This window comes from Caretta caretta, chromosome 9, assembly GCF_965140235.1.
Source record: "Caretta caretta isolate rCarCar2 chromosome 9, rCarCar1.hap1, whole genome shotgun sequence".
In the NCBI taxonomy this organism is placed as follows: Eukaryota; Metazoa; Chordata; order Testudines; family Cheloniidae; genus Caretta; species Caretta caretta.
Genome location: NC_134214.1, coordinates 47523798 through 47539974, shown reverse-complemented (window position 1 = coordinate 47539974; position 16177 = coordinate 47523798). Strand labels below are relative to the sequence as shown.

General features: G+C 50.3%; 1 protein-coding gene across 7 annotated transcripts in view; it reads left to right on the top strand.

Moving 5' to 3' along the window:
* Positions 1 to 16177, top strand: part of MYO7B (myosin VIIB) — a 97207-nt gene that overhangs the window by 69828 nt on the left and 11202 nt on the right. For all 7 annotated transcript variants that reach the window (XM_075132260.1, XM_048864742.2, XM_075132261.1 and 4 more), the window contains exons 33-41: positions 414 to 531; positions 638 to 764; positions 1345 to 1514; positions 2095 to 2279; positions 4205 to 4332; positions 4927 to 5084; positions 5883 to 6036; positions 9992 to 10147; positions 15581 to 15686. In XM_075132260.1, coding sequence (XP_074988361.1) covers positions 414 to 531; positions 638 to 764; positions 1345 to 1514; positions 2095 to 2279; positions 4205 to 4332; positions 4927 to 5084; positions 5883 to 6036; positions 9992 to 10147; positions 15581 to 15686 — 1302 coding nt within the window. The remainder of the gene's footprint in view (positions 1 to 413; positions 532 to 637; positions 765 to 1344; positions 1515 to 2094; positions 2280 to 4204; positions 4333 to 4926; positions 5085 to 5882; positions 6037 to 9991; positions 10148 to 15580; positions 15687 to 16177) is intronic.

Below are 16177 nucleotides of genomic sequence, written 5' to 3'. Positions count from 1 at the left end.
ATGGTTGGCGTTCATGCATATTACGCTCCCTGTTCTATTGGCAAGATGGATTATACTGATTAATTGTATTAGTATTTCTATGACACCCACTGTGTGTTAAACCCTTGACAGACAACTAAGGAGATGAGATCCCAGTCCAGGGGAGCTTAGAATCCAAATAGCTGCCTGTGCCATTAGCCGTGTCTGAATGGGACAGCTCGGGTCCATGGAGACTGCCTGGGGTTTGATTTTTTGCAGATGAAATTGGGCCCAATCCTGCAAATTGCTGAACTCCCTAAGAAGTCCAGGGAGTTGAGGACTCTCTGCACCTTGCAGCGTTGGTCCTGTTCCTTGTGTGTCTTTGGATGTTGCTCTTCAGTATGTGTACCCTGGATCTGCATAAAAGAAGCCATGGCCTTGTTTTTGTGTTGTAGGCCCCATACACACAGGACCGGCTTTCCCCTCAGAGCGTGAAGGAGCAGCTAGTGGATTTTGCCCGTTTTCAGTGGCCTTTGCTCTTTTCTAGGTTCTTTGAAGTCACCAGATTTTCAGGTAACATCAGCAGTGAGTGGGTAAGGGGATGGGTAAGGGGATAGGAACAGGATAAAGAGAGAAGGGCTGAACAATATCTATAAATGGGCTATTTCTGCCTTTCCAGGGCCCAGTCTGCCCAAGAACCACTTCATAGTAGCCATTAACTGGAAAGGGATCTGCTTCCTAGATGAGTCAGAAAAGCGGCTCCTCGATCTGTCCTTCCCAGAAATCACTGGAATACACACCAACAGGTTAGTCCCCTGGATTGGCATGATCCAGAGAAAACAGCTGCCTCTCAGCTTAGACTCAGCCAACGGCTCTCCATGGAGGATGGAGATTCTCTTCCCCTCGCTCGCCGAGAAAGGTGGTTGTTCTGAGTCTGGGTCAGCATCCATCCTTGGGACACGTTCAGAGAGTTTCTGAATGAATGAACTTCCCCAGTCAGTCCAGGGAAAGATCATCCTTCCAGGTCAGGACTGAGGTGCATTAGTGTGAGGGAAGCCTTACATTGAATTAATTCACTGCTCACTCCAGGAGACGGATGCTCCTCAGTGCCTAGAATGAGGTAACTTTGCGGAGACACATGGGGCAGCTGAACCAACATGTGATGCTCTCAAGAGAGAGTGAGCCAGAGTTTCACTCACTACTTTCGAGAAGTTGAGTCAGGAGCTCCTAACTCCTGTTAGTGCTAATGCATGCCCAGGAAGTTCCTGCCCCTGTGGGGAGGCTTTGCCTGCCTTGAGCTGCAGATAGAGGGCTGTGTATGGATGTAGCAAAAAGGTGATACAAGCTTTGCAGATGTTCCAGTAACAAACCACTCTGGATCCACAGGGCAGTGAAGTCTTTTGGGCAGAGCTGCACTCTCATCACGCTGCGGGCAGAGGAGTTTGTCCTGACGTCTGTCCACAGCATTGTCATCGCGGAGCTAGTGGTCCTGTTTCTGGAAGGACTGAAGAAGAGGTCCCAGTATGCTGTGGCCATGCAGGAGAGCAAGCAGCAAGGTTAGTCTGACAAGCCTTCTCTTGGGCAGGAAGAAGTCTTGTGACCCCCAGTAAGCACTCAAAAGAGCTAAAAGAGAAGCAGGAAAGCTCAAGGAGACAGAAACTTTACTCCAGGAAGAGTCAGTAATGATCACCACAATGAGCCAGCATGTCAGGCACCATGGTTCAGGCCTCCCTGAAATCAACAAATCGACCTTCCTTCCCCCTTCGCTGCTGTTTGCTTCTCTTGGACACTGCATAGTCCAGGAACTCCACCTGCCACATTCACTTAATTCTCATTCGTGAGCTCTTTTCCCTGCATCATTGGCAGTCTGAGGGACCATTCTGCTCCCATCACAATCAATGTAAGTTTTGCTATTGACCTCAGTGGGAGCAGGCACAGGCTGCCAGAGGAAGTGTCAGTGTTTGCTCTAAAAAGTGCTATTGTATGATCAGCCATTGTTACACAAATTGCTTCCTACTGGTAACTGAGCCCAGGCCTTGCAAACTCATTTTACTTGTCTTTATGATTGAAATCCCCTGTATTTTCTTCTGACATTATAAAGCCTGAATAGGATACTATAGCTCTCTTTGTTTCCAGGGGACCCTGCCATTCTGCCCTTCAAGAAGGGGGACTTGCTGATTCTGACCCAGGACAAAGGGCTGGAAGGAAATCATGGTGACTGGGCCTATGCTCAAAATGAAAGGACTGCCAAGATGGGGATTGTGTCTTTAGAAGCAATCTATATCATCCCTTCCATTGCAAAACCATCTAGCCAAGTGCTGGTAAGGAGCATGTGCTGGGGACACAGACAATAATAGAATGGTCTCCAGGCCTTGCAGACCCAGGGGTGAATGGCATGACAGTACTGAATGCGACTGTTCATTGGAATATGAGTGGTCCTCCCAACTTAGACCAGGTTGATGCCTTTCATAGGAGCAACAAATGAGTCAGAATTAATGCAAAAACAAAGACAAAACAAACAAAACCCTTAGTCCAACAGTGAGGATGAGATTTCAGTTGCACAAAAGGCATAAGTTTCCAGATGATGGCACATATAGCAGCCATAACTCCGTGCCCTCTGTCTTTGTATGACTTTATACAGTTAATGGTAACATAGGTGCTGACTTCCACTGTTCCCTGTGGGTGCTCGACCCCACCCCTGGCTCCCCGTGCCCCACCCCCATTCCACCCCTTTCTCCCAAGTCCCTGCCCCTGCCCGCCTCTTCTCCGCCTCCTCCCCTGAGCGTGCCGTGTCCCCGCTCCTCCCCCCTGGAAAGTCCGAAGTGCCGCCAAACAGCTGTTTGGCAGCGGAAAGTGCTGGGAGGTAGGCGGAGGAGCAGGGACGTGGAGAAGAGGCGGGGCAGGGGCGGGGACTTGTGTGTGCAGTTGAATTCCCAGACTTTTGTGCTGAATGTTGGATTAATGCCATGATTTGGGCTATTTCTGCCTTTTATAAAAAACCAAAACAAACCCCAAAGCCCCAGCGCATTTTTCGGAACTATTTGTTGCAAATACAGTCAGTGGATTTACTTAGTTGACGGGTCCCATCTTGCTGCAGGCTGGCTGATTGGAAATACAGGTCTACAAACAGATGGGAGCCGCTCCCATCTCAGAACATTGTGTTAAAGGAACACACCTAACAGGCACCGAGCACAAGTTTCACCCTAATCACCATCTTCCCACTGATGAATTGGCTATCCCAGTTTTAGAGAGTTGCTATATTTTGTACTGTACAAGAGGATTAAAGGGGACTGTTATGGGGCACACTTAACGCTGGGGCACCCGCTCCTGGCTGTTCTGGGGATTAGCTCCTTCCAGCACCCCCTTCTGCTGCTCGTTCACGTGCCCTGCCATCTTTGTCTGCAACTCAGGATGCTCTCTTCATGGCTTGCTCTTTGTGACTTGGCCCTCCAGCTAGGTTAATATGGGCCTCCCCTTCCAGGATAGCAGACTCCTATTGGACAACTGTCCCATGCAGGCTTTGTTCCACTGCCCAGCCTGTGCCACTTCCCCAGTGGCTGGTAGGGGAACCCAGGGAACCTATGTCTAGCAACTGTGGACTGCTTTTTCCAAGATCCTGTTGCTGTATTCCTGGACTCCTGCCTACATCTTCTGGCTTCTCCCTCTCTGGATTTACCAACCCAAACTCCCTCCTCCCAGGAAGTAACTACAGACTACTTAATTCCATAGCCCCAAACACACCTCCCTTCTCCGAGGCAGGGAGGAAGTAAGCACAGACTACTTCCCCTGAAGCCCCTTTCTGCTCCCCATTTCCTGGCTTTATACCAATCCCATCTGTTCCTTCTCAGCTGGGCTCCATTATCAACCAACCTTTCAATCCCTGGTTCCTCACCAGATGCAGTCTATCAGGTTAATTAACCTAATTTAACCTGCTCTGACTTGTGCACAGGAGGACTCCCCATCCCAGGGACCTACTGAAAGATGAATCAGACAAAAAGGAGGTGGATTTCTAATGAGTGCTGTGCTGGCATTAATCAAGACTGACTCCAGCACTTGCTGTCTGTGTTTGGGTCTACCTAAGAATGTAAATCGGCTGCTTTCTTGAGCCTCTGCAGATTCCCAACGCTATTGCAGCAGAGAATAATTGAGCGTGGTGTACAATGCCATTTGTGTGTATCCAGTGATAATAATGTCAAAATGTTTGCACAGAGCCCTGTAATAGTGTGAAGTCTCTGTGTATTTCCAGAGCTTGCTGATGATGTCACCCGATCAGAGGAGGTTGGCATCACTGAATTCCCGCACGGAGGAGGCGGAGGAAGAGGAAGTGAAAGTGAAGCCCTACACGCTTGAGGAGTTTTCCTATGAGTACTTCAGGTAAAGCTCCCTGTACCTGGAGAGACTGCTCAGAGCATGACTCTGGAAAAAGGGTTCATGTCTGACTGATTGAAACAAACCCTTTAACCCTATCATGGGGGTAGCAATGATTCCATGGCGGAACACACCTCTGAGCTACGTTTCCTCTTACTTGTAATGAAGCTGACAGTGGAGTGACTCCAACTAGGTGGAGATTCTGACCCAGGAACTCCTAGTGGCGCCTATCTGCAGGGTGGCCAGACTAGGATGGTCTGAACTGTAATTCTCTTCCTTCCACATAACACTATTTCTAGCTCCAGGATTTGCCATGTAACTAACACAGAACTGGGACATGCAGTGTCCTCTCGGGTCCCAGCAGAAGGAGGAAAAATAGTTTTTCAAAACCTCTGATGTCTTCTGTGCTTTCCTTCTGCTGATATCTACAAGGATGTGCGGTCACAGTGCATTCCCAGGCCCTGGCAGCCCCATCTACAGTACTAGCTCATCACTCTGGCATAGAGCATGGTCACAGATCAGTTTTCACAGTGCTAGCTTCCTGTTTAATGTTACTACTGATCTAACAGGTCAGAATGAACTATTTCTGTTTCCATTCAGGGTTCCTGAAAAGGAGTCCATCAGCAAGGCTGTCCTCCACAAATCTCGCGGGCGCAGCCAGCTGTGGGCACTCTCCAAGGAACCCCTGAAGCAGCCCTTACTGAGGAAGGTGTGTGCAGATCCAGAACTTCGGGACCTTGCTTGCCAGGCTTTCATTGATATCCTTTCATCTCCCCCTCAGCTGGGCGGAGCTGTGTTACTGGTAGGGCAATGGAAAAGCTGCCAGCAGTGATCCATGTCTGTTTCACTTCCTTTAGTCTCATATCCCAGCCATTGTAAATGGGGGGGAGGTAGCTATGTAGAGCACATGGGGTTAAGAGAGTGCCATCTTTCCCGCAAAGGGAAAAACTGCTCTACTCTACGGCTCAACAGCCCCACCATGGTCCACCACATAGGGTACATCCCGAGGGTCCATCCACCTAAGAGGATCTTGAGGTAGCTGCTGCTAGAATGCACATACAATTTGCCAGCAATTAAGTAATTCCGGTTAGAAAGCATGTGGCTTCCTGCATGATTCCAGAGCTTCTGAACTGTTGGGTGTCCTCCTGCAAGGGTCAGGCAGCTAAAGCCACAGGAGTCATGCAACTGAAAGGACGGTGCTTGTGGAGAAGGTACAAGGAACAGAACAGGGTTCCTCTCACCAATACACACCAGGAGTCTCCCAAGAACCCCTGTGGAATAATCCCAGGAGAGGCATTCTGGTAGAGAGGGTGACAAATCCATGCAGTTAATGGTGACTGTAAAAGCAAGCACAGGTCCTAACTTGGTGGTGGCTATGCTGGGAAGAGAAGGGGTAGGTTCCAGTGGGAGGCACAGCCAGGGGATATGACTGGGCCTCATGTATCTATTGCTTGACTGGCAATGAAGTGACGCCCAGCACCATGGCCAGGATTTGCCCCAAGTCTCTGCTGATTATGTGTCTGTCCCATGCGGACAGTCCTTAACTGTGCCTTCACCCATCATGAAGTTCATGGGGGACTACCCCTCAAAACAGGCACGGTCCTCCGTGGAGCTCACTGACCAGATATTTGTGGCAGCTATCCAGGAGGAGGTGCTGCGGGATGAGATCTATTGTCAGATCATGAAACAGCTGACCGAGAACAGCAACAGGTACCAGGCCCGTGTGCATCTGGCCCCATCCTCCAGTACATGACGGGTGATTCCAATCCAAGATCTGGGGAGCTGCAGCGAGCTGGAATTCTTGCAGCAGCTGTAGTGGGAGGGAATGTCTGCAGGAGCAGTACCCTATAAGAAGGGTGCGATGGGCACCCTCCCCTCTCAGCACTATTGGCTGGTGCTTGTGGGGAGCAGATGTGACTGTGGCCCCATCCCTTCTTGAGATGCTAGCACTGTCTGCAGGTTTACTCCCTCGGAGACTGTGGCTGTCTGTGCAGGGGAGTGAGAGGGGAGCCTTTTCCCCTCAGTGCTGGCTATGTAGCTGTGAATGGAGATATGTGGGTCTTGTGTGCCTTTATAACCATTATATTAGAGAATAGGTTGTCCCCCTCCGCCTTCCCATCCAGCCCCCCACCAAGTTTAGCTTCCCTGCTGTAAGGGTCATGTTAGCACACGGTTGTCACTGGATCTTCTGTTGGCTTCCCCTCATTCTGATTGTTATGTATTACTTTACAGCGCCTTGCAGAATAGATGAATGGCACAGGCTCCCTGCCCAAAGAGCTTGCAGTGGAGTCTCAGACAGGACTCAGGGCAACAAGACAGCAGAGTGGGGCAAGGTGGGAAGGATGGGTCACAGCACTAAGGTTTTGTCATGCTGACTCACTTTGTGGAGTCAGGACAGAAACAGGTCCTAAAGGAGTGAGGGGATTTGAATGAGGAGGGGTCTCCTGGTCCAGGGAGGACATTCCACGTGCAGGGAGCTGCAGGAAACAAGGTATGGAGAAGTCTGTGCAACAAAGCAGCAAGAGATTCACTGAGTCTGGCATCATTAGCAGAGCAGGGTGGGCAGAGGCAATACACCTGGGGCCAGACTGTCAAGAGAGCTCAGCTCCCATTTAGGCATCAGAGTTAGTGGCTAGGTTTTCCAAAGAGATCTACATGGTGAGCTGCTGGGGGCGGAGCAGGTTTGAGAACAAGGCCCCATGAGATGTGAAAGCAGCCCCCAAGCATAAGACCCAGCAGCTTCCTGTCCCAGAGAGAGTGGCTCAGGAGGCTGTTGTATAAAACAAATCAACAAGATTAATACATGTGAGAGCAACACATGGTTACATTCCTTGTCTGGCAGGGAGAGACTCTTACTGCTACTGTTTCCTCTAGTAGCAGTCAGCAATGATGGGTCAGAATCACGTTCCAGTGTGATAAGTGGAATGTACGAACATAGGCAAGAATAACCATTTCAGAACAAACAAATACACAGCATGCACTAGAGATGGTTTGCTATCTTGGGGCAGGGATTTGCCTACACCTCATTGTCATGTAAATAGCTTGTAAGTCTAAACTGTTTCTAGGTTAACATTTGGCCTCACAGTTATAACCACTGGTGACATTCCATGGATCACAGCCAGTACCACAGTGTTATTGTGGTTTCTAGAACTGCAGGCTGTCAAGACAACACATTACACCTAGACCCCGCACCATGGCAGTCCATCCAGGCAGGCTGGGCACAACTCCCTTCAGAGCTCATTGGTGCCACTTAGAACACTGCTCATAAAGGATTTAAAAATTACACAAGGCATAATGATCAAACCAGATCACTTTGGAAGGGAGCAAGGCAGCATGATCTAGTGGTTAGAGGATGAAACAGGCAGGTAGGAGTTCTAGGTTCTCTTCTTGACTGCATCTGGCTTGCAGCGTGACAATGAGCAAGTCTCTGAATCAAGCTGTGCCTCAGTTTCCCCATCTTTAAAATTGTAGTTAGAGTTACCTATTTCTCAGGGGTGTCGTATGGCTCAATCTCATAGAAAGGATTGCTATACAAGTGCAAAGTATTATTATTATTAATTATTTCACCAACAAACAGGGTTTGTCAGCCTGCAGCGTTGCATCAGTGCACCAGACAGAACTGACTCTTCCATCTGGGCATGTGCTTTACCATGATGGTGCTGCAAGTGGAATGGTGGTGTACTTTGCATACAAATAGCTGTATAATGGTGTAGGAGTGGGTGGCTGTCCCTCCCTGTCAATCTCAAAGGCCACACCCCCTCACTCTCAGGTCCCTCTCTAGGCAAGGATTATTGGGAGATTTAGCAGTCTCTAAAGCTCTGGCCCTCTAGGCAGGGCCAAGTGGCAGGTAGTCCAGGGCTCTGGCTGCAGGCAGGGCACCGTGCCACACAGCTAGGGGCTCATGCAGATGGCAGACAAATGCAGGCCTCTTGGCCTAAGATGGGGAAGTTACCACCCCTGGGATGGGGTTTCAGGGAGTAGGGGAACCCCAGCCCACCCTACTCCACTGGGTCAATGGGGATCCTACCGCAACACACTGACCAGTACTTAGGTAATACCACAACCAGAGTAGAGTCTGGTGTCCCTGAGCTACTTCCTACACTCTTCTCATGCTGTACCTGTGCGTTGGGGTTGTCCTCAGTCTCCCTGGGATACACTGCTAACGGCAGTCCCAGCAACTTCTCAGCATCCCTGGCATCAGGCAGTGCCTCTGGGTCCTCAGTGTTGTTAAGGTCTCTCTCAGGCTCGAGCCCCAGCAGCAAGCAAGAGGCATCCACCTCCTCCAGTGATTCCAGCCCAACTGAGCTAGAGGGCCCGCCCTTTATACTTCCTGTCCCACCCCTCTGCTTCTGGTGGGGCAGTTGTGGGTGTCCTGGCTCCATTCATGAGGGAATGGGCAGGGTTCCCTCCTTGTCAGTCTCAAAGACCACATTCTCTCATTACAAATGGTATTAATGCAGGATTTCTAATCATGATACCAGTGCAGTTCCTCCTTCATTCCACCACTTTAGCCCTAGTGATTATCCACTGTGTCACTGGGGTGGAAATAACAATCCCTAAAACATGGCTATTTGAGCATATTTTCATTGGAACAGCAAGGGAAACAAATGTTATATCCTTCCCAGACTGGTGCACTATGGACCAAATTCTGCCCTCATTTACATGGGTGTAAAGTCAGAAACATTTATTACTGAAGATTCTCCAGATTTATACTGGTGTAGCTGCAATCAAAATCTGGCCCTCAGAAAAGTGACTGTGTAAAAGGGTCAGATCTACTTCCTACACTGACCAAACTGGCTCATGACTTAGCAGTTCAGAGCCATCACTGTGACTGGAATCTGTTCTGCTTCTGGCCTCAGCAACAGAGTTCCAGCTGCAGAACCATTATTACTGGTGATGCTGCACAAGCCAGAAGACCCCACAGTGACTAACAGTTTGCAGGGCTGGAGATTAGATATACATGAATTGAGCAAATTTGATCGAGAGTCACTGGGAGATAATTATGGAACCCCATCATGCCATTTATACCATCCCTTTTCAGAGTAGAATTGTATGTTCAGAAAAATCAACTGCAAGGCGAGTGCCTGCAGAAGTGCTGGAACAATTTGTGTAGTGGGGGTGCTGAGAGCTACTGAACCAAACTGTAAACCCTGCGTATAATAGAAACTACTTCAAGCCAGGGGGTGCTGCAGCACCCCCAGCAGTCCTAGTTCCAGCACCTATGCATTCCTTTGTTATGGGCAATGGGGCGCAGCTGGCGGAAGATGAATGCAAACAATCTGCTACAAAAAATACTTAACACGATCCAAATAAATGTGAGTTGGTAGCACTGCATGAACATGAGCACCCAATGGCTTTGCAGGAGAAGGCCCCAGGGATTCAGCTGCCACAATAGTCTTGAAGCTGGAGCTCATTATTATTCATGAGATTTTCAACTGTCATGAATAATTCATCAGCCTGGATTTAGCATGATCTTCTCTGCCATTGTACAGCAATAGCCTGCTGGGTTCTGCATGCAGGCTCTGGTGATTTGCTCCTCTTACTGGGAGTGACACAGTGCTCTATTGTGGGGCCATATTTCTACACAGGGCTTCTCTTTTCTGTAGCTATTGCATGGTTTGAGGAGGATCCATCAGACACTAGCTCTGCTGTTTTGTGTTTGCAGGTACAGTGTGAACAGTGGCTGGCAGTTACTCTGGCTCTGCACCGGCCTCTTCCCTCCCAGCAAATCATTGCTGAAACATGCCCAGAAGTTCATCGAGACTCGTCAGAAAGAGACCCTGGCTCTGGACTGCAGCCGGAGAATTCAGAGGGTAATGAGGTAAACAACTGACAACCACACGAGCTCAAAAATCATGAGTCAGGCCCCCAACATCCTGAGATGGGGTTAAAAATCATAAGAGGTTGGGTTTTTTTAAATGACAATTTTGGGTTTTTTCTTTGCCTTCTGAATTCAGAGCCATTAGGGAGCACACAAGTCACATTCACAACCATGAGGGCTAGAAGCTTTTAAATGGAAGCTGAGATTCTCACAGAATCACATGACTCCAGGAGCTGAGGCTTTATGAAAAACACCAAATATTGTGAGACTTTTGATAAAATTGCAAGAGTGGACAACACTGAGATCCCCTTTTAGGATTCCCCGCATCATACAGGAATCATTCCACCCTTCACCTGGAAATGAGGATGTGTTTTGATTCTGTGGTATCCAGACAGTAAACTCAGTGTATGCCCCCTCCTCCTTTGCAGGTAAAATGTTGGGTTAAATTCATTATGCTGAGACTCCAGTGAAGCTGATGGAGTCACACAGTGTGTAAATATGGCTCTGTGAACCAGAACCGTGCTGAGAAAAGCAGCAACATCTGAGTGGGGCTCCTGGCAGCATACATCCTGCTCAGTAGAGACGCTAGATGCACCAGTATCTTGCACTCTGCCTGGTCATCTACACCAATGCAATTCTCATTCTCACTGGGTTGTGTTACAGTTACACCCATTCTGCACTGGTCTGAGTGACATGGGGGCAGAGCAATGGGGTATCAGGCTCACAATACCTCTGGTGTACTGACGGGGCAGGGTGCTTAGGTGTACAGCAGGTACAGAAATACTGCTCTGCAGCCAAAAGCTGATGCATTGTGAGGGGGAAGCAGGGCTAAGATCATGCCCTGCTTCACCCTGACATGCCCCTTAGCATGGAGCATTGTTGTCAGCATTGGTCTGCTTCCCTTAGTGCTCCAGAGCACTAGCAACCTAATGTGGACTGCCATGTGTGCATGCGTCTGTCCTCTGCCTCTCAGCCCCTCGGAAAAACCACAAGAGCTGAGAGCAAAGCCCACATACAACAAGCGGGAGGGATTGAAATCCTCTTTTGGTTGGTGTCATGAATGTGACGAGGGCCTATCACAGAAACTGAAGTGGCTGGTAGGATCATGTTAGCTGAGGGGGAAGGTCTCACTGGTTTCCTCTAGAGCTGCTCTGAGTTACTCGACCTGTCTCTGCAGTGAGTTGGTGCTGTGGCATCAGTGTCAATCAGGTCTATAGCTTGACACGTCTGCATTCCATGTTATATGAACATATGTAAGTTTAATTGTCATACTGTCTGGAGCGACTCATGACTGTGAGTGCCTACCTGAGGGCAGACTGTCAAAAGCAGGGCAAGACACCCCAATCTGATGTGATGTTCTATAATTAGATTACACCAAGCCAGTAACAAATGTGACCTCCTGGGTCACTATAACAGTCTTACCATGGAGTCTCTCCAGTCTATCTTGCCACCCGGACAAATTTAACTTAGTGATGAATGGTCACTTACACCAAAACAATCACACCACATTCAGGTTGCTTCCAGTCCCAAGAGACCAGTCACTGACCAACTGTGCCAACAGATCAACTGGTATCTAGATCCTACACCAAAGAGAACGCCTGTAGCCAATCCTGTAATAAACTAGCTAAAGGGTTATTAACTAGGAAAAAGAAATGAGTTATTTACAGGTTAAAGCAAGCAAATATATACACACCAATGAGTTACTGTCTAAATACAAGAGGGCCAGAGTTGTAACTTGTCAATTCAAAGTATCTTTCAGGGCGGACCCAAGATGCAGCCCTTGGGGAGCTCTGGCTTCCGTTTAGAGTTTCTGGCCTTGTCAGAATTCAAACAGCCAAAAAGATGAAAAATTTTCCTGTGACTTTATTTCCTTCATTCAGCTTCCAAGTCCTCAGGATGAGCTTCTGTGCACGTAGCATTTTCCAGATGCAATAGGGCCATTAACCAATCCTTTGTATTGCACGCTCCTGGATGGCCCATCTGATTTTGACAGTCCTTCTAGCTGGGCAGAGGGGAGAAAGGGGTTCACAAGCTCAGAGCAAATATTTTCGAAGTTGTAACACATTTCCTTATAGCACAGAATACTGACATTGCAAGTGAGATTAATGCATGCAGCAACTTACAAGCATTTCATAGAGTCTGAACACTAACTACATTCTTATATGACTATTTCCTATTTTGAGCAAAACAAACAGATAGGGGAACGAGTCTGGTCTCCAGCTATGCGTTTGTTACTTCTTAGCAAATGGCTGCGGCCTGGGCAAGAGCTGGCGCCTGGCCTGCCAGTGTCACAGACAGCTTCCCCCTTTCCCGGCTGGTGTGAGCTCCTTACGTGCTCCAGCCCCAGTTCATCCTGACCCTGGTTGTTCCAGCTGTTTGTTCCAAAGAGACTTTCTTCCTGACTGTTTCTCCCTTCCAGCTCGTCTTCCCCCCGTGTCTAGTCCCTTCCCCCTACCTTCCCTGGCCCAGACTCGGTCGGAATGCTAACTTGGCTGCTTTGCCCGCTCTCAGTGGGTGGCATTGTACAGTTAGGGGAAACGCCACTGCAAAGTGAATTTGCCTTTAAATTGCCTGATTGACACCAGGGCAGGAAAGCTATTCATTGCCTTGTCTTCTGAGGGACTGAAAGTCTCCTGCCTCCCCCCATAGTGTGCCGTCCTTCCCCAGGGCACTGCTCAGCTAGACAGAGTTTCTTTAGCGGGAAAAGCAGCTTTTTATTAAATGAAGATGGCCTCCATTAAGTTGCCCAGAGAGTGGGGTGGGAGGGGTACCAGAGCATGTATGTTTCAGAGGCTGTTTTTTCTCCTCATATTAAAGATGGCCAGACACTTCCTCCCTCCCTATGGCCTGTCTGCTCTGTCAGTGCTGATTCTTCTCCCACCAGCCCACAGGGAAGGTGGGCTTCCTAAGACTCCCCTAAACTCTGGGGAGGTGGAGCCAAACTGGGCTTCTGGGACTATCTCTGGTCCTCCAGGGCAGCATCTTCATGCCATGGCTCCTGGATGGGGAAAACCAGCACCGGCATCCCAGTGGGTGCTCGGGGTACCTTTCCTCCCCACCTAGGGTTACCATACATCCAGGTTTTCCCAAACATTGCCTCTTGTTTGATCCTCCACACTCTGTCTCAGTGCATTTTTCAAATAAGAGGTAATATCCGGGTGTTTTGCAGAGCAGACATGGTAGCTCAGAAAGAGCCTCCTCATTGGTCCTTCCCAGTGATGAGCTGCCAAAATCTTAACAACCGGTTCCCTCCTCACCCCATGAGGGGGTTGTGGCCCACCCCTGCCCCCTGGGACTCGTGCCCCATCAAACCCCCCACGTTCCTTGACACCCCCCCCTCCCCGGGACCCCTGCCCCGTCCATCCCCCTCCCCTGTCCCCTGACTGCCCCCAGAACTGGGCAGGAGGGTCTCGTGGGCCACCGTAGTGGGTGCCCACCCTGCCCCTAAGAGCCAGAGGTACCTGCTGGAAGGCGAGGTGGGGAGTCCCGGTGGTGTTTACCTGGGGCGGCTCCCAGGAAACATCCGACAGGTCCCTCTGGCTCCTAGGGGCAGGGTAGCGTAGCTAGGGGGGGAGCAGGGGGAGCGGCCACTCCCCCCACTGATCACATCAAAAGTGGCGCCTTAGGCACCGACTCCGTGCAGAGCACCCACCAGCAGTTCCCCGCCCTGCCCCGCGCCCGGCCCCAACTCACTTCACTTCTGCCTCCTCCCCTGAATGCGCCGCCCCGCTCTGCTTCTCCGCCCCCGGCTACCCATGAGTCAGCTGTTCGCGCGGGAAGCCTGGGAGGGCTGAAAAGCAAGCGGCGGCTTCGCCCTCAGGCCCAGGGAGGCAAAGGCAGAGGCGAGCTGGGGCGGGGAGTGGTTCCCCTGCACCCCCTGGGTTACCTGCTGTGGTGCGGGCGGCCCTCCTCACACACACCCCCCGCCCCAGCTCACCTCTGCTCCGCCTCCGCGGGCCTGAGGGCGAAGCCGCCGCTTGCTTCTCAGCCCTCCCAGGCTTCCCGCACGAACAGCTGATTTGCGGGAAGCCGGGGTGGGGGGGCGGAGAAGCAGAGAGGGGGCAACACATTCAGGGGAGGAGGCAGAGCGGAGGTGAGCTGGGGCTGGGCGCGGGAAGCTGCCCAGCCCTGGAGCACCCATGGAGTCGGCGCCTAAAACACCACTTTTGGCCGGTTGTTAAATTTAGAAGCCTTTTTAGAATTTAGAGCCCTCGCAGGACAACCGGTTCTAAAAGGGCTTCTAAATTTAACAACCGGTTCTAGCGAACCGGTGCGAACCGGCTCCAGCTCACCCCTGGTCCTGCCCCTTCATCCGCAACTGAGTGGTTCCTATCCACCCAGGCTCCAGCTCTCAGCAGGGAGGTGCTAACTAACGGCTGGTGCTGAGTCCCTGGGTCTGTACCAGCTGCCCTGCCACCATGACAGACAGCGATACTGCCCCCCCGCACCTCGAGAGAGGCCCCAGATACCCCTCCCAGTACTCACACTGAGAATGACTGAATCCTGGTGAGCTGAACAGGGTCACCTATCAACAGCAGTGCTGTTAAGCAAATGTTAGGTTCGGTTTTCCCCTCCCTAACGGAAATTCACATTACTAAATTAGAAGAAATGAGGTTATAAAAACAACCAAATAACTCTGTATGCTGGGTCAGAGGCGAGGCCAAATTCTTCTCTAAGTCACTGTGGGTCCCCCCCATCCCACGCCTCCCCATTGATCTGGCTGGCCACAGCAAGCCTGGTCTGCCCCACTTCTCCCCCTACCTGAGCTACTCCACAAAGTGCAGGAAACAGAGAAAATAGCAGCACCCTAAAATAATGGGCTAGCTTTGTCCCTCCTGTGCCTCTGTGGAGGTCTGGACTGAGTCAGACCCATCTCCCCTTACCTTAAAGTGTAGCTCTACCTGTAGTGTGACTGTGTGAAACTGGCATTGTGGAATACACTTCCACACCAACCCTGCTCAGTTGACAGGTAAAAACATAATGCTTCTAACAGCCCTTCCAAGCTGGGGGCTTGCTGGCACCTGCATCATCAGCTGTATTAAAGATTCTGCATCGGAATCTCAGTTAAAATTCTGTTGACAATACGTGAAGCGGAATAGAATCTAGCTCTCTCGCCATCTTCTCGCAAACAGGAGGAAAAAATTATGTTAGCCATTAAAGACAGGAGCTACAATGCTGAATACACACAAATGCCATTTTTATCTAGCCACTTTTCAGAGTAGAATGGCTTTTTAATGGATGTTCCAATCAACCCGCACATCCTTGCCCTGTTAATATATGTAACGTGCTTTAGGGCCCGAGGTGCAATGGGAACGTCTCCTTTTGCAAAGCCAGAGTGCTGGGGTCTCTGCGTCAGATTAATCTCACTCTGCAGCTCCCCAGGGGGATGAGTGAATGCCCAGCTCTGAAGTGCCTTGGGTTGTTGTTTTCCAGGAATGGCGCTCGGAAGTGGGCTCCCCATAACGTGGAGGTGGAGGCCATCCAGCAGAACATCACCAAGATCTCACACAAGGTTTGCTTCCCTAACAATACAGAGCAGGTGAGAACTCCCTCCTTCTCCTACCCTTGACTTCTTTGATTCATGTAGGGCCACTTTTCAATGGAATATGGTGCTGCTCTGTGCAGAACGGTGGCTGAATTGCACTCTTTGTTTGGTTCATAAGATCCACCTAGATCAGTGGTGGGCAACCTGCGGTCCACGGGCTGCACGCAGCCCATCAGGGTAATCCGCTGGCAGGTTACGAGACAGTTTGTTTACATTGACCATCTGCAGGCACGGCTGCCCACAGCTCCCAGTGACCGGGAATGGCGAACCGCGGCCACTGAGAGCTGCAGGGGGCCGTGCCTGCAGTCGGTCAATGTAAACAAACTGTCTGATGGCCCGCCAGCGGATTACTCTGATGGGCCACAGGTAGCTCACCACTGGCCTAGACCCACAGAGAGTTCTGAATTGTCAGCACAGCTGAATCCGTTGGCTCTAAGCACCCCTTTCTTCCCAGTCGCATTCCATCAGGGCTTCTGTTATGTTTT